Source organism: Mustela putorius, unplaced genomic scaffold, assembly GCF_011764305.1.
Source record: "Mustela putorius furo isolate JIRA1106 unplaced genomic scaffold, ASM1176430v1.1 tig00003898_pilon_pilon_pilon, whole genome shotgun sequence".
Lineage (NCBI taxonomy): Eukaryota > Metazoa > Chordata > Mammalia > Carnivora > Mustelidae > Mustela > Mustela putorius.
Genome location: NW_025422047.1, coordinates 8,730,762 through 8,756,790, shown reverse-complemented (window position 1 = coordinate 8,756,790; position 26,029 = coordinate 8,730,762). Strand labels below are relative to the sequence as shown.

Here is a 26,029-nt window from a genome sequence, read left to right as displayed (position 1 = left end):
GATTGGGGAAGCCCACAGGGCTCCTGGCCTCAGGTCCGGAACCCATGAGGTAGCTGTTCCTAGAGCCTGCAAAATCTCTGAGCTGGAACTGGCTGGGCTGAACTTGAGTGTGTGTGCCTGTCACTTACGTCCAGGGTGAAGGTCACGGCCCCCTGGGAGCCTGGCATGCCTGAGAGAGGCCGGGGCATTTAGAAGCCAAAGCTAGGGATGGGGGCACTGCTGTCCCCAAGCCTAGGGAGGAGCAGAAAACTGACAGCCACAGGATCCCAGGCTCTTTTTGGTCTCAGGGACCATAGCCTGTGAGCCAGCCACCTTCCCTCCGGATAGTTGGGTAGAGTGGGCACCCCGTGGCCCTTGTCAGAGGCTCTGCAGCTCCCCTTGAGCACAGCTTGTCACTGATACATAGTCTATGAAGGTGACAGCCTTGTCTCCACTCCACATACTGCCGCCCCAAAACAGGGTTCATGAGCAGAACGTGGGATTCACTCGCTTCTGGAGACCGTGTCATTTGCTGGGCACTCCATGCCAGGCTCCAGGACCACGGTCATCAAAGCCCAGACCTGGCTGCAAGGGGCCCACGGTTTCAGGGAAGACAGTTGACGTGAACTCAGCTCAGTGGATGCTGGTAAATGTTTAACAACCAGCTCTCCGCGCAGAGGGTCATTCGTAGCATTTGCTAATTTCCCTGGCATTGCTACGGCTGATTCCAAGCTACCAGTGTGATATCACTAAGCACAAGGTGGGAAGATCAGACTTCACAAGCTGGTAAGAGCAGACTCCGACACCCCACCCCCCAGCTGCTCCGGCTCCAAGCTGAGATGAATACCAAAGGGCTCAGGTGTGCCAGGAGAGGAAGGCTGAGCACCAGCTGGACCCCACGTGATACCCAGGGATGCAGCCCCTCTACTAGGCAGGTGGTTGGCTGAAGCCAGCTTCCCGCCAGGTCTTACAGAGAGCCTCCCCTCTTCTGCCCCATTCAGTGCATCTGTATCCATTACCACTATTTGCCAGCCACTCTGCTAGGAAGAGAAAAAGAGAAAGAGACATAAGAGAAAACCAAGATCCCCACCCAAGCAGAGTCAGGGGCTTGAGCACATGTGTTTAAGGAGGAGGAATAGTCCCTGGGCTTCTATTTGACATAAGGTGGCTATTGAAAACACGCTTGAAAAAGTGGTATTTGGTAAAGACTTAGAAGAAGGGAGGGAAGTAGCCATGTGGCTATTGGGGACAATATTTTTAGATAGCAGGGACAGCCAGTACGAAGGCCCCAAGGCCTGTGCCTAAAACCCTAAGGAACAGCCAGAATCCCACAGGCCTTGGAGCGCTGTGGTCCAGGAGAGGAAGACAGAGCCAGAGGGTGAAGGGGCCCAGGTCCCATGAGGCTTTGATGTTTACTCTGTTCCTTTCTCCCCTCATTCATTCCTCTTCCCTGTCCATGCAGGCAAGATCTAGGGCAGCAGGTTTTCAACTTTAGTGCCCAGGAAAACCACCTGAGGAGTTTGTCCAAATGCAAATCCTGGGCCCTGGCCCACAAGAGTCTGATTGGGTGGAGCTCGGGAATCTGCCTTTTTACCAGGAGATGGACCACTGAGGAAGAGGGCTGAGATTGAAGTGCTCCCAAGCACCCCCATATGCCCTGAGAGGCAGAGGCCGACAGTTGCTGTTGTCTCTTGAGCCCATATATTGACTATGATGAGCTTTTATTTCCAACCCTTATGGCAGAACCACTGATCTCGGCTCCCATTTACCTGTACCCCACATATAGGGAGGTCCCCCACCCTGGGGGTCCAGCCCATTTCACCAGGCTGGGGTTTTGCTGAGAAGGACTTGAGTCCAAAACAGCAACCATTTAAAAAGTCTTCACCTGTGTGGCATTGTGCCCTGCGTCTTCCTTCCTTGGGGACCTCCTGGGACAGGATGGACCCTCCCATCTGGCAGCAGACCCCCCCCCCCAGCTTTTGGGTACTCAGTCTTCTCTGGTACATGGGCTTCACAGCTGAACCCAGCTAGCTGTGCCTGCAGGTGCCAATACCTCTCATTGGGCCAGAGAACATCGTGGATGGAGACCAGACCCTCATCCTGGGACTCATCTGGGTCATCATTCTGCGTTTCCAGATCTCCCACATCTCCCTGGACAGGGTATGTCCCAGCTACCACCTGCACCACCCAGCCCAGCCCTGGCCTCACCTCTGGCCCCTGGGGACAGAGCAGTTCCTCCTGACTCTTAGGAGCCCCACAACAGACCCTGGTGTCCACACAGTGAATATAAACTCTTCAACAACGGGCAAAGAATTGAGAATGTCAGAGAGACTATAATATCCTGAAATAACAACTAGATCCATGAACTTCCATCCTGATCTGGGACAAGCCATTCACAAGTGAGCAGTTTAGGAAACTGCCCAGTGCCCGCCTTTCACCCCGACTGGTTGTTCCCTACTTGGCACTAAAGCCCTCTAACTCCTATTACACATCTAATGTGCTGCTGGAGGAAATTAAACACGTGGAGGGAGTCCCAGCCCCAGAAGTTTCCAAATCCCCAGTATCCTGAACATCAAAGAGATTGTCCTCTGTCCTCCGCTTGTTCTCCCACAACCAAATTGAAAAGAGTAAAAACATAAAGTCCTTATATTTATCAGTTTTCACAGTTTGGTGGTATCCAAAACTCCACCTAACACTTAATTCCACTAGGATATAAAAGCCAACCTAGAAAATGAGACCCTAATGAAAAGAAGCCATAGATCTGGCCCAAATCCAGGAGGACCCTTGACTGTGACTGTGAGCCCCAGGACAGCAGGAGCTTTGCCTGGATGTGTCCCCAGGGTCTCGCACCTATGCGATGAATGATTGGATGGGTGAATTTCTAACTGGCCTCAAACCCAGTTAGAGTTGGAGAGGAAGAAGGAGAGGGGCCTTTGGGGCAGTGAGGGTGAGGGAGGGAGTGGGTAGAAGAAGAGTCCCACTGAGGGCAGGACAGGGACCAAAAATGGAGGCTGGACGTGGCGGGGAGGTGGGGGGCAGGAGACAGGAAGAAGGAGGGGGAGAGAAGCACTGAGGGGAAGAGAGATAGCAAGGCAGGGGTGCAGGCAAGTGGAACCAAGAGCAACAGAGTAAAGGAAACTCTCAGTAAGAGAAACATCAAGGGCGACAGGGGTTCAAAACCAGAGGAAGATATCCTTGCCTGCCTACTCTGCCCTCAGCAGCCCTGTGAGGCATCGAGGTGGCGGACAGGGGGCGCTCACCCGTCAGAGGCAGGCTGTCAGCCATTACAGGACTGGCAAGCCTATTGGTGGAGGGATGCTGGGCAGCCTTCTCCTTGCCCCTCTGCTCCTCCTTGTGTCATCCCTAGAATGGAAATAGTAATAGTGTCCCCCTCGTGGGGCCATGAGAGGTTGGAAAGTCACGGCCCTGTGCCTGGCTGGCAGACAGCCCACGGGGACCAGGAGCCAGTCTGCCAAATCCCAGCCTCAATTTCGTGGGGCCCATTGTTAGCCCAGTGCCCCCCGCCCATGAGAAGGGCTGGAGAAATGACAGCTCCCGCTGTTGTGGTCACCAGCGGGGACTCAAAACCAGCTGCTCAATGGGACAGTGTTCAGGCACTCCACTTTGGAAGGATGATCTTTCTCCCTCAGCCCCAGTCCCCGCCCACCACAAATGAAATCAGTGAAAGAGAGAGCCATCTGCACCTGCCCCCTCGTTGGGGACAGAGAAGGATCACAAGCAGGCCCAGCTCGCCTCTTCCGAGGCTCCCAGGTCCCGCTGCCTTCCCAGAGTTCCTGCATGGTGACCCGCTGTCCCACCCTGCCAGGAGGAGTTTGGGGCCAGCGCTGCGCTGCTGTCTGCCAAGGAAGCTCTGCTGGTCTGGTGCCAGAGGAAGACGGCCTGCTATGCCAATGTCAACATTACCGACTTCTCCCGCAGCTGGAGTGACGGGCTCGGCTTCGGGGCCCTCATCCACGCACACAGGTATGCCTAAGGGAGAGCAGACCCGGCGCTCTCAGCCTCTCAGCCTTCCCCCTGGAGGCCCCCAGCACTAAGCCGAACACCCACAATGGGCTTGGGTCCCAAACCTGCCCATCTCCCACATCCCTGGGGCCCATGCACCCCACAAACGGAACGGACGTAGAGCAGGCTGATAGCCTTGGCCCTCCCCTGTTCTTAGGAAATCCTGGGGGAGTTGGCCCGGTTTGCTTTGACCCTTGCCCTTCTCCACTTTCTGTGTCCCTGACTCTATTCTCAGTCCTTTTCCCGGCAAGTGGCCGGGAAAAACCGGGAGCTTCTCCCCCTTCCCAGAAGCCTGGTCCCTGAGGGAAATTAACATGCCCCCACCCCAAGAGCCCGATTCCTTCATGACCAGCTCAGATTACCAACAAGAGAAACTAATGTATGGTAAGGTGTAAACAGCCGACAGGAGCTGGTTGGCCTTTTTAACAAGTTCCCTAGACCCAAGCAATAAGTGACTCTGGTGAGGAGCTCTGCCTGCTCTCTGTCCAGGCCAGACCTGCTTGACTACTGTTCCCTGCGTCCGGAGCATCCACTGCACAACCTTGCCCTGGCTTTCCGAGTGGCTGAGCAGGAACTGGGCATTGCTCAGCTGCTGGACCCCGAGGACGTGGCAGCCCTCCAGCCTGATGAACGCTCCATCATGACCTACATCTCTCTCTACTACCATCACTTCTCCCGCCTGCACCAGGAGCAGACGGTCCAGAGGAGACTTGCTAAGGTTGGTGACAAAGCAAAGGTGGCATCAAGGAGAGGTGGGGTTGGGACGCCTGGGTGGCTCAGTTGGTTGGACGACTGCCTTCGGCTCAGGTCATGATCCCGGAGTCCCAGGATCGAATCCCACATCGGGCTGCCAGCTCCATGGGGAGTCTGCTTCTCTCTCTGACCTTCTCCTCGCTCATGCTCTCTCTCACTGTCTCTCTCTCTCAAATAAATAAATAAAATCTTAAAAAAAAAAAACTTTTCTCCCTGTTGCCAAACGGCAACAATAATGCCTGGGGTCATAGAAGGCTGCCGTGAGTTTTGAAGGGTGTTAGGCACAGTGCCCAGCGCGGGGTCTGGCGCACAGGGAAAGCCAGGTGAGTTCCATTGCCTCCAGCCCTCCCCCTCCCCCTGCTCTTAGGCTGTTAAGCTCCTAATGGGATAGAAAGGCTCAGAGAGCCGGACTCTGTAAGGACAGCCACAGAAGCAGCTCTGCTGAGCTCAGTCCCAGTTTTGGGGAGCTCTCTTCCTCTCCAGGCATAGTGGCAGGTGCAGAGGTCTGGGAAGGCTGTTCTTAGGGTTGGTGTCTCAATTGGGCATGAGGGAGACGATTGAGGCCAAGGGTTCTGAGCTGCTTTAGGGATGTGGGGGCCTCAGGGAAGAGAGAGATGGCTCAGAAAAAGAACGGGACTCCCGGACATGAGACCAAATGGGGTAAAATAAGATGGAGGAAGCCAGGATGGGGGCCCCACGCTTCTGGGTCTAAGTGTGCAATTCAGGCAGACCTGCTTCTCTGGGGGCTGGGAGGAACCCCACTTTCATGCAACCTCAGCTTGGGGAAAGAAGCTGCCACCCACCCTAGGAACCCTGGTGGTCAACTCAGCAGCCAAAGGGGGAGTACCTTCAGCCCAGGGCCTGTGCCCCAGTGCTGCCCTGTGCCCTTGCCTCCTCCAGATCCTGCTTCAGCTCCAGGAGACAGAGGAGCTGCAGACCCAGTACAAGCAGCTGGTGGGCGATCTGCTAGGCTGGATTGCGGAGAAGCAGGCACAGCTGGAGGTGCACGATTTCCCAAACTCCCTACCGGCCATGCGCCAGCTCCTGGTCGCCTTTGCCCACTTCCGCACCCAGGAGAAGCCACCACGGCTGCAGCAGCGAGGGGCCATAGAGGCCCTGCTCTTCCGGCTACAGACTGCGTTTCGGGCCCAGAACCGCAAGCCCTTCCTGCCTCCCGAGGGCCTGGGCCTGGCAGAGCTGTCCCAGCTCTGGACATGCCTGGAGCGGGCAGAGGCCTCCCGGAGCCAGGCCCTGCTGCAGAGAATCCTGCAACTCGAGCGGTTGGAAATCCTGGTCCGGCACTTCCAGCACAAGGCTGCCCTTAGGGAGAGCTTCCTGATGGACACAGAGCACATGCTGGACCGGGCTGCAGCTGCCTCCCCACCAGCCAGCCTGGCCACAGTGGAAGTAGCTGCCCAGAGACTAGGCATGCTGGAGGCCAGCATCCTGCCCCAAGAGGGGCGCTTCCAGGCCCTGGCCGAGATTACAGATGTCCTCCAGCAGCAGCAGCACCCTGGCTGGGAGGAGGTGGCCTGCAGGTGAGCCCAGGGCACGGAAACTATCCTCAAAACAGGGTAAGGCCTTCCTATCATACCCTTATCTTTACGTGTGCCCATTCCTGGCCATAGGGGTGTAATATGGTAAGGGCTCCCCTTGGGAAGCCCAAACTCCCACCAATGCCTGAAGTTCCAGCATCTGTAATGGACCCCTTTTGGTAAACCATCACCCTTTCTACATACTTCTTATTAATTCACTCACTAAACATTTATTGAGCATCTACTATTTCCCGAGCACTAGACTAGTGCTGGGGATTTAGTAGTGAAGAAGACACACAATAATCCCTCCCTTCCCAGAGCTTACACACATCTAAGGAAAACAAACTAGATAGATAGATAGATAGATAGATAAAAAATAGAGATAAAGCATAGGAGATTACAAGGTGCCAACAGAGGGAGAGGAAGGTAGACTGGGCAGTCAGAGGAGGTTCACTTTTGAGCAAAGACCACTGAGGAGTGAGGGGGCAGCCATACAGATGGGACAGACTCTCCCAGGCAGCAGGAATGGCTTGTGCAGTGCCTGTAAAAGATAGCACAGAGGCCAGTGCTGACCGAAGGGACCGGCAGCAGCTGAGGTCCCAGAAGGACAGGGCCAAAGGCTGGAGCCAGATAGCATGCTGGGTTCTCTAGAGTGCCCTAAAGACTCAGAGGGGAATGAGTCGTGGGAGAGCCTGAGCTAAGGAGTGCCACAGTCCAACTCCTCTTCTACAGTGATCACTTTGGAGGCCATGTCGGGGACAGATGGAAGAAGCAGAAGCAGACCACATAGGAGGCTGCACAATAATCTAGGCCAGAGAGAAGTAACAGAGGCCAGAGAGAAGTAACAGAGGCCATGAGAAATGGTGGGATTCTAGAAATATTTTGAACCCAGAGGGACTTGCAGACAGACCAGATGTGGGGTGTGAGAAAGTGAGTTCTCCAGATTTTAGCACAGGCACTTAGAAGGCTGGAGTTGCTGTCTATCATCTGAGATGGGGCCTGGAAAGAAGGATTGGGGGCCCTGAAGACCTGAACCTCACAGACCCTTCCTCTGACTTCTCTCTCTGTGTCTGAGAAGCAAGAATATGATGGCCCAATCACCCCAGGCTAGGATGCTCCAAGGCCCCAGCCTCCAGGCTGAGGCTCCTCCCTAACAACCAAGTCCCCCACCAGCTATAGCCCCCAAGGTGGCTTCCCCATAGCAGCCCAGTAAAGACCACCCTTATTCTCATGTACTGCAGGCAACTGGAGATCACTGGGCGCTGGGAGCGACTTCTTGAACGTCTCCAAGGGCAGAAGAAGCAGATGGCAGACCTGCAGGCTATGCTGGGCTTGCTGCATGAGGTGGAGAGTGCCTCCAATCAGCTCAAGGAGCTCCAGGTGGGCCCTGTACCAGCCAGCATCCCCCTCCCCCAGGCCAAAAAGCAGGTGAACCAGCACTATGGGGCTGCAATGTTCACTTGTCCACCCCCGGCCAGGTGCTGGCTAGCTCCACAGCCTGTGGGCAGCTGCTGGCAGAGACCATGGAGCTACTGCAGAAGCATGACCTGCTGGAGGCCCAGGTGTCCGCCCACGGAGCCCATGTGCGCCATCTTGCCCTTCAGACCATGGAACTGGACTCCTCCCTGGGCACTGGTGCGGAGGTGCTGCAGGCCAAGGCCCAGTCACTGGCCCAGTTCCACTGGAGCCTGGTGTCTCTGGTCAAAGCCCGGTAAGAGCTCATCCCACTCTTCTACCTACTGCAGAATCTTCATATAACCCAGTAACCTCCTGCCCATGTTAAAAAATACTGCTGACTTGGCAACTTTCTCCACATTGTCCCTCGCCCCCAAGTCTTCTGGGTCCCCTGCTGAGTCATCCAGAACAAGAAAACTCTTGTCTCAGGGGAAGTGTCTGAATCTGGTGGGGAGCCCTCCCCAATCCCTTTGGGGCCCCTGCCTTCCCTCAGGCGGGCCTTGCTGGAGCAGAGCCTGCAGCTGGCGGAATTCCTGCACCACTGCGAGGAGGAGGAAGCCTGGTTGAAGGAACGTGGGCGGCTGCTGGAGGATGATGGGGCCCTGGGCCCGGACCTCAGCCAGATCAGAGCAGCCCTGCAGAAACACAAGGTACCCTCCGCCTGCCACCCTGCCAGTCCCCACCTTGCGACCCCCTTCTTCCCTTCACCCAGATCCCTACTCTGCACCCCGCCAGGCCCTGGAAGCCGAGCTGCGCCACCACCAGAACGTGTGCACTGATCTCGTGCGGAGGGGATGCGACCTGAGTGCCCGCGGGCCCCCCACGCGGCCAGATCCCCGCAAGAGGGCCAAGGCACTGCAGGGCACGTGGCAGTGGCTCCGGGCCGGGGCGGCCAGGCGGGGGGCGAGGCTGCAGGCGGCTCTGCTAGCCCGGCAGGTAGCGGTACGGTGGGCGGCGAGCGGCGGCGGGTGTGTGCGGGGCGTCCAGTGCACAGCCTGCCCTCCCCCCCCCCACCCCCCGCAGTACCTGGCCGACGCGGCAGAGGCGGCCTCTTGGCTGCGGGAACAGCAGTCGGCCCTGGAGAGCGCCCCCTGCGGACCGGACCCGGAGGCCACCGAGGCCCTGCTGCTGCACCACCGGCGGCTGGAGCGTGCGGTTCAGGCCTTCGGGGCCGAACTGCGGCAGCTGGATGAGCAGGCACGCGCGGCCGCAGCGCAGGTGTCCCTCACGGTGCGTGGGGCTGGCAGGGCCCCAGAACTACGGGCCTCCGGCTCCAAATGCACGCGTGATCTCAGCGAGGCCCCTGTCTCCCGTGACCACACAGAAGATGGAGATGGGAGGGCTTTTGTGGCCGTGGACCAGGAAGCCTGGGCTTCCCCTGGGCTTGTGGGGGCGGAGGGGGTGGTGCGGGGGACGGGGCACCCCTCCGCGGCAACATCCTGCCTCCTGCCCAGCCCAGTGCGTGGCATCCCGTCTGCCCATCCAGGGAGGTCATCCAGTGCATCTGGCTTTGCTCATTTTGCCCACCAGTTTCCAGGCATTAACCAGGTTCCTGCTGGAATGCCCCCTCTTCATTTTTACCACCCCAGGGACAACCTCTAGGTGCACCATTTGGAGCCTTCTGTGCTTAGGGGAGCCCCAGTGGATGTGCTGCCCTCTGTCTTATCAGCACAGGTGGTGTCTGCCCTGAGCTCTCCGAAGAAAGCCCTGAGCTACCTGGGGACCTGGAGCGAGGTCTCCTGCTACTCCAGCCCCCCAGGCACCCGGAAGATGGCCCTCTCGGCTGAGCCTGACGCCATCTTTGACCCTAACACCATACTCCAGACACAGGACTGCCTGAGCCGAGACTATGAGGGCCTGCGGGCCCTGGCAAAGGTAACATTCTTGTTCTAGAATATGTTCATGGAGCCCTTACTCTCTACTGGACCCTGAGCTGGGAGCCCAGGGACAGAGCCCTTATTGGACATGCATCCTGGCTGCAAACAGCTTATGTGCTGGCAGAGGAGATGAGAAGTCAGTAGACAGCTGTGGATGTGATAGGAGCCCAGGTCAGGCTGGCAGACAGGGAGGGCATCCCTGAGGGAAGAATACTTGGGCTGAGACTAGGAACAAGGAAAGGCTAAGAGCAGGTAAAGGCGAGGGGGGTGCTACAGCAGAGACAGGGACACAATGGCCTAGGCAGGACCTAAGCCAAGGCAGGAAGGAGGCCCAGGAGGAGTAAAGGCCAGAGAGTCTGGAGCCCAGCAGTGAAGCCGGGAGTGGTAGGCAGCAGGAGGAGAGCCTGGAAGGGAGGTGGACCAAGCTAGGCAGAGCCAGGTCCCCCAGAAGTAGGGCCCTACCAGAGAGCCAAGGGCTAGATCAAAAGGGCACACTCTGCCAGGGTCCTTGACCTGATGCTGAGCTCTTGTCAGCTCCCTTCCATAGTCCTCTGACAGAGGGCTTTGTGCCCACCAGTGGGGAATTGGGGTGACAGGACCACTCTGAGGGCCCCATGGGAAGTTGACCCTCACCACAATCCCTGGGCCGGCCTCTCCTCAGCACCACAGGGCGCACTTGGAGGAGGCAATAGCCCTGTGGGGCTTCCATGGCTTCTGTGGGGAGCTGCGGTCCTGGCTGGAGAAGCAGACAGCACTGCTCCAAGCCCTGCAGCCCCAGGCCCACAACTTGGAGGTCACTCAGCTCACATATGAGGTACTGCTCACCAAGGCTGGGGGGGGCGGGTCTCAGCTGCTTGGCCCTGCCACTCTCCTTATTCCCCATCCTTCTTCCTCCCTGCCCGTTCCTGCCTCTCCATTATTCGCTCCTGTGCCTGACTGATCCATGTTCACTCTAGTCCTCTCTGGGAAGGAAGAGCAAGGGGTCTGGCTTTGGAGTTTTTTTATCGAGCATAAATGACATGTGACATTACGGTAGTTTCAAGGATGCTATATAATGGTAGGATAGTTGCAGGTATTGTGAAATGATCACCACTGTAAGTCTAGTTAATATCAACACATAATGTTCTATATTACCATAAGGACTCAATATACGTGTACATTTTACAATAAGTTTGGTTAACAGCCATCACCACACATAGTTACATACATTTTTTTCTTGGGATGAGAACTTTTTTTTAAAGATTTTTTTAGCATTTGTCAGAACACAAGCAAGGGGAGTTGGCAGGCAGGGGGAAAAGCAGGCTCCCCGCTGAGCAGGGAACCTGATGTGAGACTCGATCCCAGGACCCTGGAATCAGGACCTGAACTGAAGGCAGATGTTTAACCAACTGAGCCACCCAGGCATCCCTTAGGATGAGAACTTTCAAGATGTGCTCTCTTGGCAACTTTCAAATATGCAACATAGTGTGATTAACTGTAGTCCCCATGCTAGACATTCCATCCCCATGACTTATTTTATAGCTAGAAGTTGGCTAGAACTTCCTCACTACCCTGGCTGTGGGAATGGGCTACTGGGCTGAGGTCAGCAGCAATGCAGAACAGCTGAAGCAGAGATATCCTGAAGGTATTCCCAGAATTCAGCAACAGCAGGAGGAATTGAGCCATTACCCATGTCATCCACCCCCAGCTCCCTATCTCTGGCAGCTACCAATCTGTTCTCTGTGTCTGTCTTGTTTTGCTTTGTGCTTTTAGATACCCCCATACAAGTAAGATCATACAGTATTTGTCTCTCTCTGACTTACTTCACTTAGCCGAATGCCCTCATGGTCCCTCCCATTGTCCCAAGTAGCAAGACTTCATTCTTTTTCTATGGTATGAAAGAAATATTTAATTCTTTTGGATGCAGTAGATATATATATATATATATATATATATATATATACCCCATATTTTCTTTGTCCATCCATTAGTGGACAGTGGGGCGGCTTCTATATCTTGGCTATTGCCCGTAATGCTGCTACGGGCATGAGGGTGCAGATATCTTTTCAAGTTAGTGTTTTCATTTTCTTTGGATAAACGCCAGAAGCAGAGTTGCTAGACCATAAGGTAGGTCTGTTTTTCATTTTTTGAGGAACCTCTGGGTTCTTTTCCATAGTTGCTGCACCAATTTACATTCCCACCAATTGTGCACAAGGGTTTCCTTTCTTCCCCTTCTCCACATTCTCACCAGCACTTCTTTCTAGTTTTTTCCAGAACAGCCATTCTCTAGTGATCTCTGGTTGTGGTTTTGATTTGCATCTCCCTGAAGATTAGTGATGTTGAGCATCTTTCCCTATGTCTGTTGGCTATCTGTATGTCTTCTTTGGAGAAAGAAGATTATTGGCTCTTGGTGTTGAACATTTTGAATTTGTTGTTTATGGTGTAAGGTAAGGGTCTAGTTTCATATTTGGCATGTGGCTGTCCGGTTTTCCCAGCACTATTGAAGAGACTATCTTTTTTCCCAATTGTATATCCTTGGCTCCTTTTTCATAAATTAATTGACCCTATGTGCATGGGTTTATTTTGGGGATCTCTCTTCTGCTCCACTGATCTATATGTCTGTTTTTATGCCAAGACCATGCTATTTGATTATTATAAATAATTACTATAGTTTATTATAGTAAACTGTATAGTTTGAAATCAGGGAGCATGATGCCTCTGACTTGGTTCTTTCTCAACATTGTTGTAGCTATGTAGTCTTTTGTGTTTCCATACAAATTTTAGGATGGTTCTAGTTCTGTGAAAAATGATGTTAGAATTGATATGTATTATATTGAATTTGTAGCTTGCTTTGAGTAGTATGGACATTTTAACAATATTAACTCGTCCAATCCATGAACATGTTATATCTTCCCATTTATTTGTGGGTTTGTTTTTTTTTTTTAATTTCTTTCATCAGAGTCAGTTTTCAGTGTGTAGGTCTTTCATCTCTTATGTTAAATTTATTCTAGGTACTTTATTTTTAATGTAATTATAAGTGAGCTTTTTTTTAAATTTCTCTGACAGTTCATTATTAGTATACAGAAGTGCCAGCTATCCCTGTAGATTGATTCTGTGCCCTGTACTGTTGCTGAATTCATTTGTTGTAACAATTTGTCAGTGAGGTCTTTATGGTTTCTGTATGTAATACATGGTCATCTGCAAATAGTGACAGTTTTACTTCTTTCTAGTTTGGATACCCAGCTTTGAATTTTTTTTTAAGATTTATTTATTTATTCATTTGACAGATTACAAGTAGGCAGAGAGGTGGGGGTGGGGGGAAGCAGGCTCCCTGCTGAGCAGAGAGCCTGATTCAGGGCTAGATCCCAGGACCCTGGGATCATGACCTGAGCTGAAGGCAGAGGCTTAACCCACTGAGCCACCGAGGCACCCTCTGGCTTTGAATTCTTAAAAAGCCCTCCAGCCCTTTAAGGACAGAAATCCCAGTCCTTTGAGAGGGAAGCAGTTCAAACACCTAGGCAGCAGAGCATGTCTGAGGTAATTTGTAGTCTTGAGGGCAGCTGTGAGAAGAGGAAAAAACCCTCAAGGCCTGGTCTTCCTTTCCCTAGAACTTCCTCACTACCCTGGCTGTGGGAAGGGGCTACTGGGCTGAGGTCAGCAGCAATGCAGAACAGCTGAAGCAGAGATATCCTGAAGGTATCCCCAGAATTCAGCAACAGCAGGAGGAATTGAGCCAGAGGTAAGAATGAGGGAGTGCAGGACGGGCTGGATCCAGTTCCCCAGGCCTGTGGAGCCTGCTTATCTACCTCCCAGGATGCCAGGAGGAAACACTGTGTGCGTCAGGGAGGAGAGGGTGTGGGAATGGCCAGCCTGTTAGCAGCCATTGTGTGAGCCCCCAGCCAAGGTCCTGGGATGGATGGGGATGTCCCTGTGATGGAGACATCCCTGTTCCCTCTGGTCAGGTGGGGGCAGATGGAAGCCCTGAAGAAAGAGAAGGAAACACAACTGGCACACACCGCAGATGTGTGCACTTTTCTGCACGAGTGTGGATCCACACAGGTCCAACTGCAAGACCTGATTGTCCAGCTGGAAATCCTACAGCTGGGGCAATCCACGGACAGCCACTGCACCCTGCAGCTGGCCCAGCAGAAGATGTTAACGCTGGAGAGGAGAATCCATTACCTGCAAAGGACAGCCATGAAGTACAGCCTGGGCTTGGCATGGGGACAGGGCCCTGGGAGGCAGGGGAGGACTGAGCAGGGTTGCGGGAATGAGGAATGGGACAGAAAGTGGAGGATGGGCAGGATGTGCTGCCTGAAGGACAGGGACACAGGTGGGGGAAGGGTACAAGGAAATGCCCATGGAGAAAGGGCGGGCCACATAGGCTTGCTGCCCCTGGGGCAAGGGAGGAAATGGGAATGAGGGATCCCCACCCCTTCTCCTGGGGAATCCGAGCCTGGACACCAGGACTCCAGGGCAGGGTCCTAACAAGGCGGTGGACCCCATCTCCCAGGGCTGAGGAGCTGGGCCCCCCAGAGAGCCGATCCCTGCAAGAACAGGTGGAGCCACTGTGGGAGCTGCTGGAACGGGGACAGCAGCAGGTGGCCCGACAGGCCAGGGCCTGGGCTGAAGCGAGGGCGCGGCAGAGCTTCCTGCAGGAGAGCCAGCAGCTGCTGCTGTGGGTGGAAGGCATCTGGGCTCAGCTGCGCAGGGAGGAGAAGGTGGTGGATGTGGCCTCAGCCCAGCAGCTGCTGATGGAGCACACAGACCTGCAGGTGGAGATACAGCTGCAACAGGAGAGGTCAGGAGGGGAGGGCAGACAGGATAGCCTTCAGGGGACAGGCCACCAGAAAGTGAGAGGCAGGAAACTGGGTGTCACCCAGGGGAGTAGGCCAAGCTAGAATCCAGCAGGTGCTTGGAGCAGGTTTTAAGGAGGGGGATATAGGGGCGCCTGGATGGCTCAGTGGGTTAAAGCCTCTGCCTTTACCTCAGGTCATGATCCCAGGGTTCTGGGATTGAGCCCCACACCAGGCTCTTTGCTCAGCAGGGAGCCTGCTTCCCCCTCTCTCTGCCTGCTTCTCTGCCTACTTGTAATCTCTGTCTGTCAAATAAATAAATCTTTAAAAAAAAAAAAAAAAAAGGAGGGGGATGTAACCAAGAACTGGTCAGGTATCCTGTGTACTTCTGGGGGTGGGGTGAGGTGGAATACAGGGCAGAATCTTAGCTTCCCGGAAGGTTCTGTCAAATGCAGATTTGGCCATAAGCCATACCCCACCCAGGTGAGCCTGATGGATTGCTTTGAGTACTCACTTCTGGATGACACAGACCCCACAGGCTCCCATAGTCAGATGGCTCCTCCCCAGTCTGGCTAGACCATCGGTCTTTCGGGGATGTCAGCCCAGGTCTGTCAGGCAGGCAGGGTCACCACGCACAGTTGACAGGCTGTGACCACACAGGAGGACCTGAAGGTAGCCGAGTTGGGCACCGAATCCATCCCGTCCTCTGTTTCCAGACTCTACTAATGGGTTAAGGCTACCTCACCTCAGAGGAAGCAGAGCCTTTTCCGAATCCACACAAAGGTGTCACCTGTCCCCAAGCTGTGTACCCATGTGCTCAGCTGGCTGAGAGAGGCACCCTTTCTCATGTCCATGGCCATATGGTGGCCGAGGTGCAGTTTGAGGGATTCTTCTACTTGCCTGGGCATGGCCAGTGGGATGGGGCCCTGGAGCAAGTGTGTGACCAGCAGGAAGCGTGGCCGCCATGAGACCTCAGCAGCGTGTCTGGCCCATTATGGTCTGCGCCTCACTAGTGAGCTAGGGCACAGCTGTCCTAGGGGACGAGTACGCCACTGGGGCTAACCAGCCTCAGGTCCCCCCTGCCAGTTAGCCCTTTATCAGAGCTCCAAAGTGAGTGACCAAGGGAGAGGGGAGGAAGGGACAGCGAGAGGTGCAGATGGGGTTTGACACTCCGCCTGTCGTTCTGGACAGGCTGCAGCAGCTGGAGGCTCAGGGCCAGACCCTTTCAATCTTGGACTCCCCGGACTCCCAGGAGGTGGCCCGCGCTCTGAGCCTCCTGGGCCAGCAAGGCCCGGCCCTGCAGGCCGCCTGGGAGCAGAGACGGCAGCGGCTGCAGGAGGGGCTGGAGCTGCAGAGGTTTGGCGGAGATGTCGATGGTTTCACTGCCACCTGTGCCAGACACGAGGTCTTCCTGCAGCGGGACAAGCTTGGGGTAGGGGGCCAGGGATACAGGGCTGCAGGGCGCTTCCCCATCACTGGGGGGGAGCTTTGAAGATGGGCAGGGGATGGGGTGGGGGTTGCTGGTGGCCCTGGAGCCAGCAGTGGGCAAGATGGTGCTGACCCCATCATCCCAAGCATGACCTCCGGCCTCTGCCCCCCAAGGACGATGTCGGGGAGGTCCAGAGCCTGCTGCAGCAGCACCGGGACTTTGGGTGGCTCCTGGGCATCCTTGGCCATCAAGCAGAGGCTCTGCGGGCACGTGGTGAGAAGCTGGCCCTGAGCCAACACCCTGCTGCACACAAGTGAGCCAAGGCCCATGGGCACAGAGCACACCCTATATGGCCTGCTGCCCCGAGGCTGGGAGAGGGTGTGGGCCTCGAGGTGGCAGCAGGGCACGCCCTGAGCCGAGTCCCCTACCCCTGAGCCCTCCCCCACTCCACCTGGCCTCTAGGGTCCAGGAACAGCTGCAGAGTGTCCAGGCACAGTGGACCAGGGTCCAGGAAAGGAGTGAGCAGAAGAGGAGGCGGTTGCTGGCTTCCCTCCAGCTGCAGGTGAGGCGGCCAGCCCAGGTGGACGAGGCCTCCCGGGAGGAGGGCCTAGGAGGCCCCTGCTGCGTGAACACTCGTGCACAATGCAGAGCCCTTTATGGTTTGCAAAGCACCTTCCCACATGTTCTGTTCTGCCACGGACCCGCATAGCCCCTCTTGTGGGACATGTGTTACGGCTCTGATTTTTACAGGCTGAGGCCACACTGTTGAGGCAGGACTGAACAAAGTCCTGATAAACTCTCTTGGCCTTCCCTCATTTGGCGACTCCCGTTGCCCATCATTTTGGGCCACACTCTGGGCTCACACTTGGGCCATGGGCATCCACTGCAGACCTCGGCTCTGTCAGAGACTTGTTCAGCCCCCATGGGGACTCAGAGCTGTGCCGGTCCACAGGCCTCCTGTGGCATAAGCCTATTAGGAGAGAGAAATGGCCATATGTGATCTGAGGTGGCCTGAGTGGTGGGGACTGACCAAGGGCTCCTGTTACCTGGGCACAGGACACCATTGGGGAACCCCAGGCTGTCCCTCCCCGGACCTCCTCCTGCTGTGAGGGGAACATTTCCCTCCCCATCTCCGCTTTCCTGTCCCCACTTGTGAGCAGTAACCCAGGCCCCACCTTGCACACTGTGTCCTGCTCTTTCCCAGGGGGTCCATGAGACCCCCTTTCTAGAGGTCCATGCATCAGCCCTTCCCCCTGGCTCATGAGACCCATTTTCTCCTGGTTCTTGGGCAGGAATGGCAGCAGGATGTGGCAGGTCTGGTGCTGTGGATAGAGGAGAAGGGGCTGAGGGCAGCAGAGGAGCCTTCCCGAAAGCCCAGCGACATCCTGCAGCAAGCTGCATGGCATGAAGCTACCAAGCGTGAGCTGCTGGCCTCCTCTGGGCACGTGGAGGGCCTGCAGCAGGTGGGGGTGCTAGACAGAGGGTGCAGGGCTCATGCCTCTTCAAATCCCCAGCCCAGCTGGGTGGCCTGTTTTCATGGAACAAACTTGCCGAAGGAAGACTCAATCTCAGTCTCCTCAGAATTAGGATCCCCCAGCTTCCTCCTCCACTCTGCTGGATACCCCTCTGTCTTGGTGCCCAAACCAGCCCAGAACATTCCCTTCATGTCTTCCCACCATCCCCACCCTACCCCCCGGCTCTCAGGGCAGCTCTAGCACCTGCCACTTCCACCTGACCAAAGCCTTCCCGTCTGCTGCGGGCTCACCCTGCTCACCTCGGGGGCACCAGCCCAGAGCCCGCCTAGCGCTGCCTACAGATCGGGGGGGCTACAGGAAATTCTTGAGCCCTTGCAGCCTGGAGAACACAACCTGTAGCAGACTACCCCTCCCCCCACCTCTGCCATCTGGGTCCCGCCTGCTGTGGCCCCTCGTGGAAAAGCAACTTGACACAATTCCCTCCATCTTTGTGTCTACTCCAGGCGGGGAGACGGCTGCTGAGCGACGGGCACTGTGCCGGGGAAGCTGTGCAGGCCAGCCTTCAGGGCCTGAGCAGCAAGTGGGAAGAGTTGAAGAACAAGCTGGCCCGGCAGGGGGACCGGCTCCAGCAGACTAGACAGCTTCTGGGGCTGCTGCAGGTCTGCTGAAGAGAGACCCAGGGCACAGGAGGGAGACTGAGGCTTTGCTGGGCCAGGATGGGGAAGGGGAACAGGCAGGACAGACAGGGGCAGGGAGGAGTCTGGGGTATTCTGCTAAGTCTGGAGGGGCCCTGGGGAGTCCTGCCGTCTTGAGAGGCCTCTGGCTGATGGCAAGTGGGGCCTGGCTCTGACAGTTCAGAATTGTCTCCTGTGTGCCCAGGGTGTAGTCAGCACAGCTGGGATACCTATGGAGGAAGAAGCATGAGGGAATGGGAGTGTTCATGAGGCTCTGGGGCGTGGGGCGGGTGGGAGGTGGACGGTGAGACTCTGGGGTCCTCAGTAGGTCCTCGGCGAATCTGGTAAGCGGCAAGCAATATGGTCTCGGAGTCCAAAAACTTGCAAACCTGTGCTACAGAGCCTGATGCAGGACCCTGCACTCTCCCCAGGATGCCAAGGAGAAGATGAAGCAGCTAGAGAGGAGCCTGCAAAGCGCAGAAACAGGGCAGGACCTGGGTTCGAGCCGGGAGTTACAGAAATGGCACAGCCAACTGGAAAGCGAGAGCCAGGCACTGGCCAGCAAGATGGCTGCCCTCGTCTCCCAGGCCCACCAGGGGCTCACTTCCCAGACCATTGTGGAGGAGACCCAGAAATACCTACAGAGGTACCCACCTGCTTGTTCCATCTTCACCCCACTCTATGCTACCTCCCACCCCATGAACATGAGGACAGTTTACCCAGTGAGGCCAGCAGTGGCATCTACATGACCTACTTGTCCAAATCTCCTTCCCTTATGAGGAGGGTCATTCCCGGGATAGGAAGGCCAGAGACCCCAATTCTAGGCATCCTCAGTACCCCACAATCTGAAGTCAAGCAGGTTATCTGGGTGAAGTGTTTGGCCCTGGGTCCTTTCCAGCTGCTTCACCATCATCAGATGAGGCTCTCCCCTGTCCTCTGCTTTGTTCCTCATGGGTCCCTCGCTGGACTGTGGGAAGTCCTGAGGGCCTCCCCCCTGTCCCACCGACTGTTTCCACTGTCTACCATGTCTTCTGCCTTCACCCAGGTTCAAGTCTCTGCAGGGACCTTTGGCCGCCCGGCGCCTACAGCTGCAGGCCTCAGTGGAGCTGCATGAGTTCTACCAACTGAGCAACCTGGAGCTCACTTGGGTGGCTGAGCGCATGACCAGAGTCGGCTCCACCCAGTGCTTGAACCGAGCCCAGAGACTTTGCCACAAGCACGAGGTAGTCACCCCCTGTTCCTCCCAGGATCCCTGACCTCCCACTCTGAGATCTTAGAAGCCTTCTGTCACTAACATGTTGTCCCTATTCCCAAGTCTCTGCCCCCCGTTATTCTCTGCCCGGTTTTGCCCCAGTGGGGCCTAGAGCCGCATGCACAGCTCTGTTGCAGGGGCCCGGTGCCTAAGGGAAGCCCAGAGGCAGCAGTCCCCATCCCATTCTGTGGCAGGAGCTGGGGGCGGAGATGAGAGCCCACCAGGGACAGGTACAGCACGTGCTGGGTTCTGGACAGAGCCTCGCAGCCTCGGGGCACCCCGAAGCCTCACGTGTCCTGGAGCAATGCCAGAAGCTGGAGGGCCGCTGGGCTGAGCTGGAGCGGACGTGGGAGGCACAGGCCCAGTGCCTGCAGCAGGCTGTGGCTCTCCAACAGGTGGGACACGGAGAGCCCCCGGGGTCACACTGTGAGGGAGGTCTGCAAGAGCTGGGCCTCTCAGGGGGGCGGGTCAGTTGGCAGAACCCCGGCCCAGAAGCTGGCAAGTCCCCAACAGGCACAGAATCCTTTGTACAGGCTGCTGGAAAGCCTAGTGCGATGTCCCCAAGGGTTGGTGGAGGGTCCCAGCTGACATCATCAGGGTGAGGTGGCCTTATTCCTGGCAGTGCTTTCTGGCTGCATCGGAGCTGGAGGACTGGGTAAAGGAAAAGCAGCCTCTGGTGGACAATGAGGACTGTGGTGGAGATGAAGCAGCCACCTCCAGGCTCATCAAGAAGAACCAGGTACCATGTCCCGGCAGCCTGCACACAGCCTGCCCTGGGGAGACGATGAGCCACTAGGAGAGGTGTATCATGCTCACCAAGGGCACATTCTCCTTCCCAGGGGCACAGAGCCCTGCTGTTTCTTCCTGAAGACACAGCCAACTCCTTTCCTGCCAACCCCCAAGTCTGGCAGGGCCCCCTGCCTATCCCCAGGGCTCCCCTCCTTCAGAGACAGCTCTTTGAAGAACTCTGCCCCCTTCTTTAGTCTCCTGACCCATTGACACCCCTGTGGGCTCAGGATTCCCCTGCCTTCTTCCTCTCTTGCCCCAGCACCTTCTCCCATGTCTTCCTCGGGGTTCTTCCTCCCACACTTTGAATGTCACCCTTTGAGTTAACCAAATGCCCTCTTGATACCTACCTCCCCTGGCAAGCATTCCCCTGCCACAGTTAAAGGGAGGGAGGCCCAGTGCACTCTCCTCCTGGGCTCAGACTCTCAGGACCTCACAGCTCTGAACCCCACAGCAGCCCTGGTTCCGGCTGGCAGTGACGCGTCCTCTTGTCTGGACGTGGTTTCCGTAGAGCCCTCATGGTCGGTGTTTCCACGTCCTGGGATGGAGGACTCTCAGCCATTTGTGCAGAGCATGCCTGGGGCCATGCCCTTGTGGGGCTTCGGTGTCCCAGACGTCCTGGGCAGCTCACTTAACCCCAGCCATCGCTGTCTTCTGTATTGTCTGGGTCTAGTGCAGTATCTCCTACGTCCGCCCTCTCCCGGCCCCAGTTACCCAGCACCTAACCTCTCTTACTAAATAGTGAGTCCTCTGAGGACACAGAACTCCACGAGCATTGGGTGGGTGGATGTTGGATGCATGGCTGGGCAGATGGGGTGGGGATGAATGGACGGGTGGATTAGTGGGTATGTAGATGGGCAGACGGTTGAGTCTGAGGATCCGTGCTGAAGGGAAGGGTGGGGAAGATGCGTGTGTGTGTGAAGGAGCCATCCAGTCTGCACCGGGCCTGGGTCGGTGTGTGCTGGCAGGCCCTGCAGCAGGAACTGGCCCTCTGCTGGAGCTCCATGGAGAAGCTTGACCAGAGGGCGCAAATCCTCGCTGGCCCTGGGGCTCCGGAGCACCTGCACGTGGTACGGGAGAGGCTCTGGGAGCAGCTGCGGGCACTGCGGGAACGGGCGGCCACACGGTAAGGGGGTGTTGTACCCGCTCTGGGTCTGGCGGGGCCTAGCCATGGTTGACCGTTCCCATGCCGTGACCCTGAGCTGGAAGGAAAGCCTGGCCCCCCAGCCCATAGAGATGTGTCAGAGGAGCCCTTGCTGGGGGTTACTCTCCTCCTTCCGTCATGTCCACAGCAAGGCCCGCTGGGCAAGAGCTCAGCCCCCAGCTCCCTGCTCCCAGCTCCGGTTGCTTCCCTGCATATGAGCCCACTGCCCTGCCCTGGCTTACTTCTCCCTGAATCCAGAACCACAGGCTTTCACAGAGACCACAAATATGCTCCTTCAGGTTCCCCCCTTCCGCTGGGCCCACTCTCCCCAGGGGAGTGGGCAGCCAACCTATAGGAACCACAGGCTGTCCCCACAGGGGCCAAGAGCTGGAGGGGACTCTGAAGCTGCATGAGTTCATGGGGGAGGCTGAGGAGCTGCGGACCTGGCTGGCTAGCCAGAAGCAGGCGGCTGGGCTGGGGGAGAGCCTCGGAGAAGACCATGAGCACATCCTGGTGAGCAGAATAGGGCTGGGAGGACACCCTCAGGGAGAAGGCCGGGGGCAGTGGGCCGGCCCAAAGGACTGTGGAGGAGGGGGCTGTGGGAGTCCTGAGTGCTGGCCGAGGACAGGCCTTCTGAGGAGGTATAGGCAACGGGGGCTGTCCCACCCCTCGTTGCCCAATCAGGAGACCCCAGCTTCCCAGCTGCTTGCTGCCTTCCTGGGGGGTCACTCTGTCACCCACTCCCCTCTTGTCCTCAGCACCTCTGCACTGAGTTCACAAGGTTTCAGCGGCGAGTGGAGCTGGGTGCCCTGCGGGTGGCGGCCTGCCGGCAGCTGGCAGAGAACCTGCAGGAGCTCGGGCACAGGGCCGCCCCTGATGCCCGGCAGACGCAGCAGCACCTGCAGTGAGTGCCCAGTGGGCTAGGCGGGGGGTGCTGGCTTGGGGGAGTGAGCTGTGCAGGCAGCTCCTGGGGTGTTCAGAGAGGGCAGGCTGCTCTGAGGGCCACACTGGCTCTGTCTGCCTGCAAGGATTCTGGAGAGGGCGCTGGCCCCAGGGAGGCTGAGCCAGCTCCTGGTGACCACGGACTGTGAAGGGAGGCAAGTCTGGGTGTGCAGATCAGGGACGCCTGCCCGGACCCCCAGGGACACTTTTCCAAACTCCTGGCTCCCAGGACTTGGGGAAGGAGCTGTGCAAAGACGGCCTAGCTGCCACCTGGCTGGCATGGGTCCCCCCACCTCCAATCCCAGCCTGCGGGCTCTGAGGCCAGGCCTGACTTGTCCATGACCCCTGGCATGGAGCCTGGCCTGGTGGAAGCTTTAGAAGCTCAGTGAGAGTTGGCTGAGCACACTGAGGAATGGAGAGAAGATGCAGCTCCTGTCCTTGAATGTTTATAAGCTGATTGACATTTGCGACTGGAATACACAAGAGGGAAGAAGGAGCACAAAGCTTAGAAATCAAGGGCTGAGCATGACAGCAGTGAAGGACTGAACTCGTGGTAAAGCTGGAAAGGCTCCAGGCAGGCCCTGAGGCAGGAAAGGGGTTCCAAAGGGGAGCTCTGAGCCAGTCCTGGATGCAGCCCGGAAAGGACAAGGGCTGACAGGACCAGCCAAGTGTGGAATGAGATGCTGGGCCAATGGCTGACATCCCATTCGTCTTCCACACACGTGGGGACAGGGCTGCCTGGTCGGAGCTGTGGGAGCTGACCCAGGCCCGAGGCCACCAGCTGCAAGATGCTGAGGTCACCCTCAGAGTACACAGAGATCTGTTGGAAGCCCTCACGCAGGTCCAGGTACGAGCCCAAGGGGAGGAAGGGGATTCTTTCTAGAAGGGGACACACCCCCAGTTCGGTGTCGCACCCTCTATTCCTGACAGCCTTGGCTATCTCCTCTCCTCAGGAGAAAGCCACAAGCCTCCCCAGTGAGGTGGCCCCAGACTTGCATGGGCTGGAGGCTCAGCTGAGGAGACACGAAGAGCTGGAGCATGAGCTCAGGGGCGCTGGGCAGCAGGTGAGCCAGTCTGGCTGCCTCTCCCCCCCTTCACCTCCTTTCCGCCCCCTCCCCCCCGTGCCTCCACTGGGCCCCTTGAGCTTTGTCTATCTCTTCTTCTGGGTTTCCTGCGCTCTCCCAGGGCCTCCCACTGGGCCTACTGGGCATGGCAGGGCCTGGCTGGAGGAGGGTTCTGTGGGATGGGCAGGCCCTTCAGTCTCCAGGAGGACGTGACATTCCCCCCACCACCCCCGTCTCCTCTCCCTGCCCCCAGCTGCAGGAACTGCTAGAGGCTGCAAGTGCAGTTCAGAAGCTGGGGCCAGGGCCCCAGGCCCAGGCTGTGCAGCAGAGGCAGGAGGCACTGGCGCAGGCCTGGGAAGCCCTGAAGCTACACATGGAACAGCGCAGGACGCAGCTAGAGCGGGCATGCCTCCTGGCCCGTTTCCACAGAGCGGTGAGGGCTCTGTCCTCTTGGGCTGCATGCGTGTACGTGCGTGTGTGTGTGTGTGTGTGTGTGTGTGTGTGTGTGTTGCCATGCACGTGCATGTGCTATTGAGGCCCTCCAGCTCTGGAGGGAAACTCAGTGTGGACACGAGTTAGAGGAACACAGGTACGTCTGGAGGTCTGTCGCAGGTCCGTCTGTCTGCCAGGGCACTGAATGCGTGGGACACAGCAGGTACTCCTTAGGTTTGAGTCAACAGCAGCACAGGTGAGTAACAGAGCAGTCAGTGAGGCCTGGGAAGGAAAAGCAGCCCATAATGGGAGAGTCACATGTTCTAGACAGTGACCTCAGGATAAGCTAGCATCTGTTGAACATCTGTGTCTCACTGTCTACCGGGGTCCATGGATGGAGAGAGAAGGGTGATGAAGAAGCTAGGTAAGATGGACTTGGTTGTCCTCAGGGAGCCTCTCTAGATGAGGGGACAAGCCTCAAACTCCAGAAGCCAGATTGGGACGGGGACCCTGGCCACAGGCTGTCTCAGAAGTCCCCAGAGCCAGTGCCTGGTAAACCAGGAGGACCAAACTCTGACCCTGCAAAAAGAATTGATCTGGGGATCTGCCTCTGCTACTGTCCAGCAGCGTGAGCTTGAGCAAGGCCTCTGTCTGTGAGTCCTCCCTCACACACACTGTGCCATTGACCGTTCTTCACCTCGGCAATGAGGAGTTTGGACAAGGATCCAAGGCCCCTTCAGCTCTCATGCTGTGTACACAGATCTGAAGACAGTGTGCAAGTGTTAAAGCAGAAATCTCTCGAGTACAAGGTGAGCAGCGAGGTGTCACAGTGTCAGAGAAGCCTTCATGAGGTAAAAGAGGCCCTGGACCCTGCAGAGCATGTGAGCTGGGGAGAGACAGAAGGGGGAGGAGAAGGAGCTTATAAAGCAGGAGGGACACCAGAAGCAAAGGGTGAGGAGCCTTGCTGAGGGGGACGAGGAGGCTGGCAAACAGGCACACTTCATGAACCTGGAAAGATTAGGTTGGATGACAGTAGAGGAACCTGGTGACAAAATGCCCCTGAGCCTCAGCGGAAGCTCTGCCCTGGAACGGTTAGTCTGCTGTGCGAGTGGACACGGGCCGGCTGGAGTTGGGCCTCAGAGCCCGGCTCTCTGCTGCCCAGCCCAGCCCTCACCCAACTCTCTCCCTGGGTCTCCTGGGGCCACAGGTGCAGGACTACACCTCCTGGGCGGCCGCTGTATGGCGGGAGCTGCAGGGACAAGAGGGCTCCCAGGAGCCCGGCCATGGCCTTCCCATACTACTCAGCAGCCACCGGCAGCTCCGGGCAGAGCTGGAGGCCCGGGAGGAGCTGCACCAGAGGGCCTCGCAGCTGGGCCAGCAGGCGCTTCTGGCTGTAGTAGGGACACCCATCAAGGAGGTGGGCCCCTTTCTCCGGTGCCCCCCCCCACCTGCCCTGACCTCATCTGAGCCCCATCACCTTACACCCTGCCCCGTCGTGCCACGCTGGCCTCTCGTCAGGGGCTTCCCTCAAGATCAGCTGCCAGCTTGTCCAGGCGGCTCTCCCCAGGCTTCCCATGTGTCTGTCCCCAGGTCCAGGAAGGGCTGCAAGCCCTGCGGGATGAACGGGAGCAGGTGTTCCAGGCCTGGGAGCAGAAGGAAGAGAAGCTGCAGGCCATGCAGCGGGAGCAGCTCTTCCTCAGAAAGTGTGGTCACCTGGACCAGATCCTCACGGTCCAGGAGGCAGGTCCTCCCCCTGCCCCACCACACACGTCCCCATGCGCCCCCTTCTCCCTTTCTCCTCTACCCCCTACTTGCTTCCTTGCCTCCTGGGACTCAGCTTTTTTCCTTGATGGGAGGCCCAAAGACTGGGCACAGCCTCAGTGCACATGGCTGCAAATGGGGGTCGGGGGGCCCAGCTGTTTCTGGACAGTCCCTGATGGCCTATTTGACTTCTCCATGGGCTGATCCAGATCTCCCTGAAAACCGGTGCACTGGGGAGCTCAGTGGAAGAGGTAGAGCAGTTGATCCGCAAACACAAGACTTTCCAGAATGTTCTGACTGCCCAAGATGAGAAGGTAAGAGGCTCAGAACTGGGCATGGTCAGAAATTGGGGGATGGGGGAGGGAAGCGGGTAGAGTCTGGGGACTTTGGAGAGTTCTGAATGGGGAACATGGAGGGCTTGGTGTGCACCCACAGGTAATATCGGAGTATAGGGACAGCCTGTGGGTCTAGAGGTGCCTGGCTGGGGCCGACTGAGCAGAAGTGGGTATGTGGCTCAAGAGGTGGGCCATGCTTCAGGGACACCAGAGCCACTTGGCTCCCCATGACATGGTCACAGGGGAGCTGTGGGTTTGGTTCTGGCTTGCTGGGAGGACCAGCTGAGAGAGAAGGGCCATGCTGGGCTGAGGGAAGGGCTTTCTTGTGGGCCAGCCTC

General features: G+C 57.1%; 1 protein-coding gene across 1 annotated transcript in view; it reads left to right on the top strand.

Annotated features, from left to right (window-relative positions):
* Positions 1 to 26,029, top strand: part of SPTBN5 (spectrin beta, non-erythrocytic 5) — a 46,306-nt gene that overhangs the window by 1,172 nt on the left and 19,105 nt on the right. Inside the window, exons 3-33 of the mRNA XM_045067711.1 lie at positions 2,023 to 2,139; positions 3,806 to 3,963; positions 4,492 to 4,720; positions 5,656 to 6,293; positions 7,532 to 7,670; positions 7,769 to 8,001; positions 8,239 to 8,395; positions 8,481 to 8,975; positions 9,420 to 9,620; positions 10,284 to 10,436; positions 13,210 to 13,340; positions 13,564 to 13,803; positions 14,115 to 14,402; positions 15,589 to 15,829; positions 16,000 to 16,139; positions 16,289 to 16,388; positions 17,119 to 17,289; positions 17,805 to 17,960; positions 18,407 to 18,621; positions 19,021 to 19,198; positions 19,422 to 19,622; positions 19,850 to 19,966; positions 20,982 to 21,139; positions 21,535 to 21,670; positions 21,916 to 22,061; positions 22,832 to 22,946; positions 23,053 to 23,163; positions 23,417 to 23,596; positions 24,803 to 25,012; positions 25,186 to 25,335; positions 25,566 to 25,670. Coding sequence (XP_044923646.1) covers positions 2,023 to 2,139; positions 3,806 to 3,963; positions 4,492 to 4,720; positions 5,656 to 6,293; positions 7,532 to 7,670; positions 7,769 to 8,001; positions 8,239 to 8,395; positions 8,481 to 8,975; positions 9,420 to 9,620; positions 10,284 to 10,436; positions 13,210 to 13,340; positions 13,564 to 13,803; positions 14,115 to 14,402; positions 15,589 to 15,829; positions 16,000 to 16,139; positions 16,289 to 16,388; positions 17,119 to 17,289; positions 17,805 to 17,960; positions 18,407 to 18,621; positions 19,021 to 19,198; positions 19,422 to 19,622; positions 19,850 to 19,966; positions 20,982 to 21,139; positions 21,535 to 21,670; positions 21,916 to 22,061; positions 22,832 to 22,946; positions 23,053 to 23,163; positions 23,417 to 23,596; positions 24,803 to 25,012; positions 25,186 to 25,335; positions 25,566 to 25,670 — 6,009 coding nt within the window. The remainder of the gene's footprint in view (positions 1 to 2,022; positions 2,140 to 3,805; positions 3,964 to 4,491; positions 4,721 to 5,655; positions 6,294 to 7,531; positions 7,671 to 7,768; positions 8,002 to 8,238; positions 8,396 to 8,480; positions 8,976 to 9,419; positions 9,621 to 10,283; positions 10,437 to 13,209; positions 13,341 to 13,563; positions 13,804 to 14,114; positions 14,403 to 15,588; positions 15,830 to 15,999; positions 16,140 to 16,288; positions 16,389 to 17,118; positions 17,290 to 17,804; positions 17,961 to 18,406; positions 18,622 to 19,020; positions 19,199 to 19,421; positions 19,623 to 19,849; positions 19,967 to 20,981; positions 21,140 to 21,534; positions 21,671 to 21,915; positions 22,062 to 22,831; positions 22,947 to 23,052; positions 23,164 to 23,416; positions 23,597 to 24,802; positions 25,013 to 25,185; positions 25,336 to 25,565; positions 25,671 to 26,029) is intronic.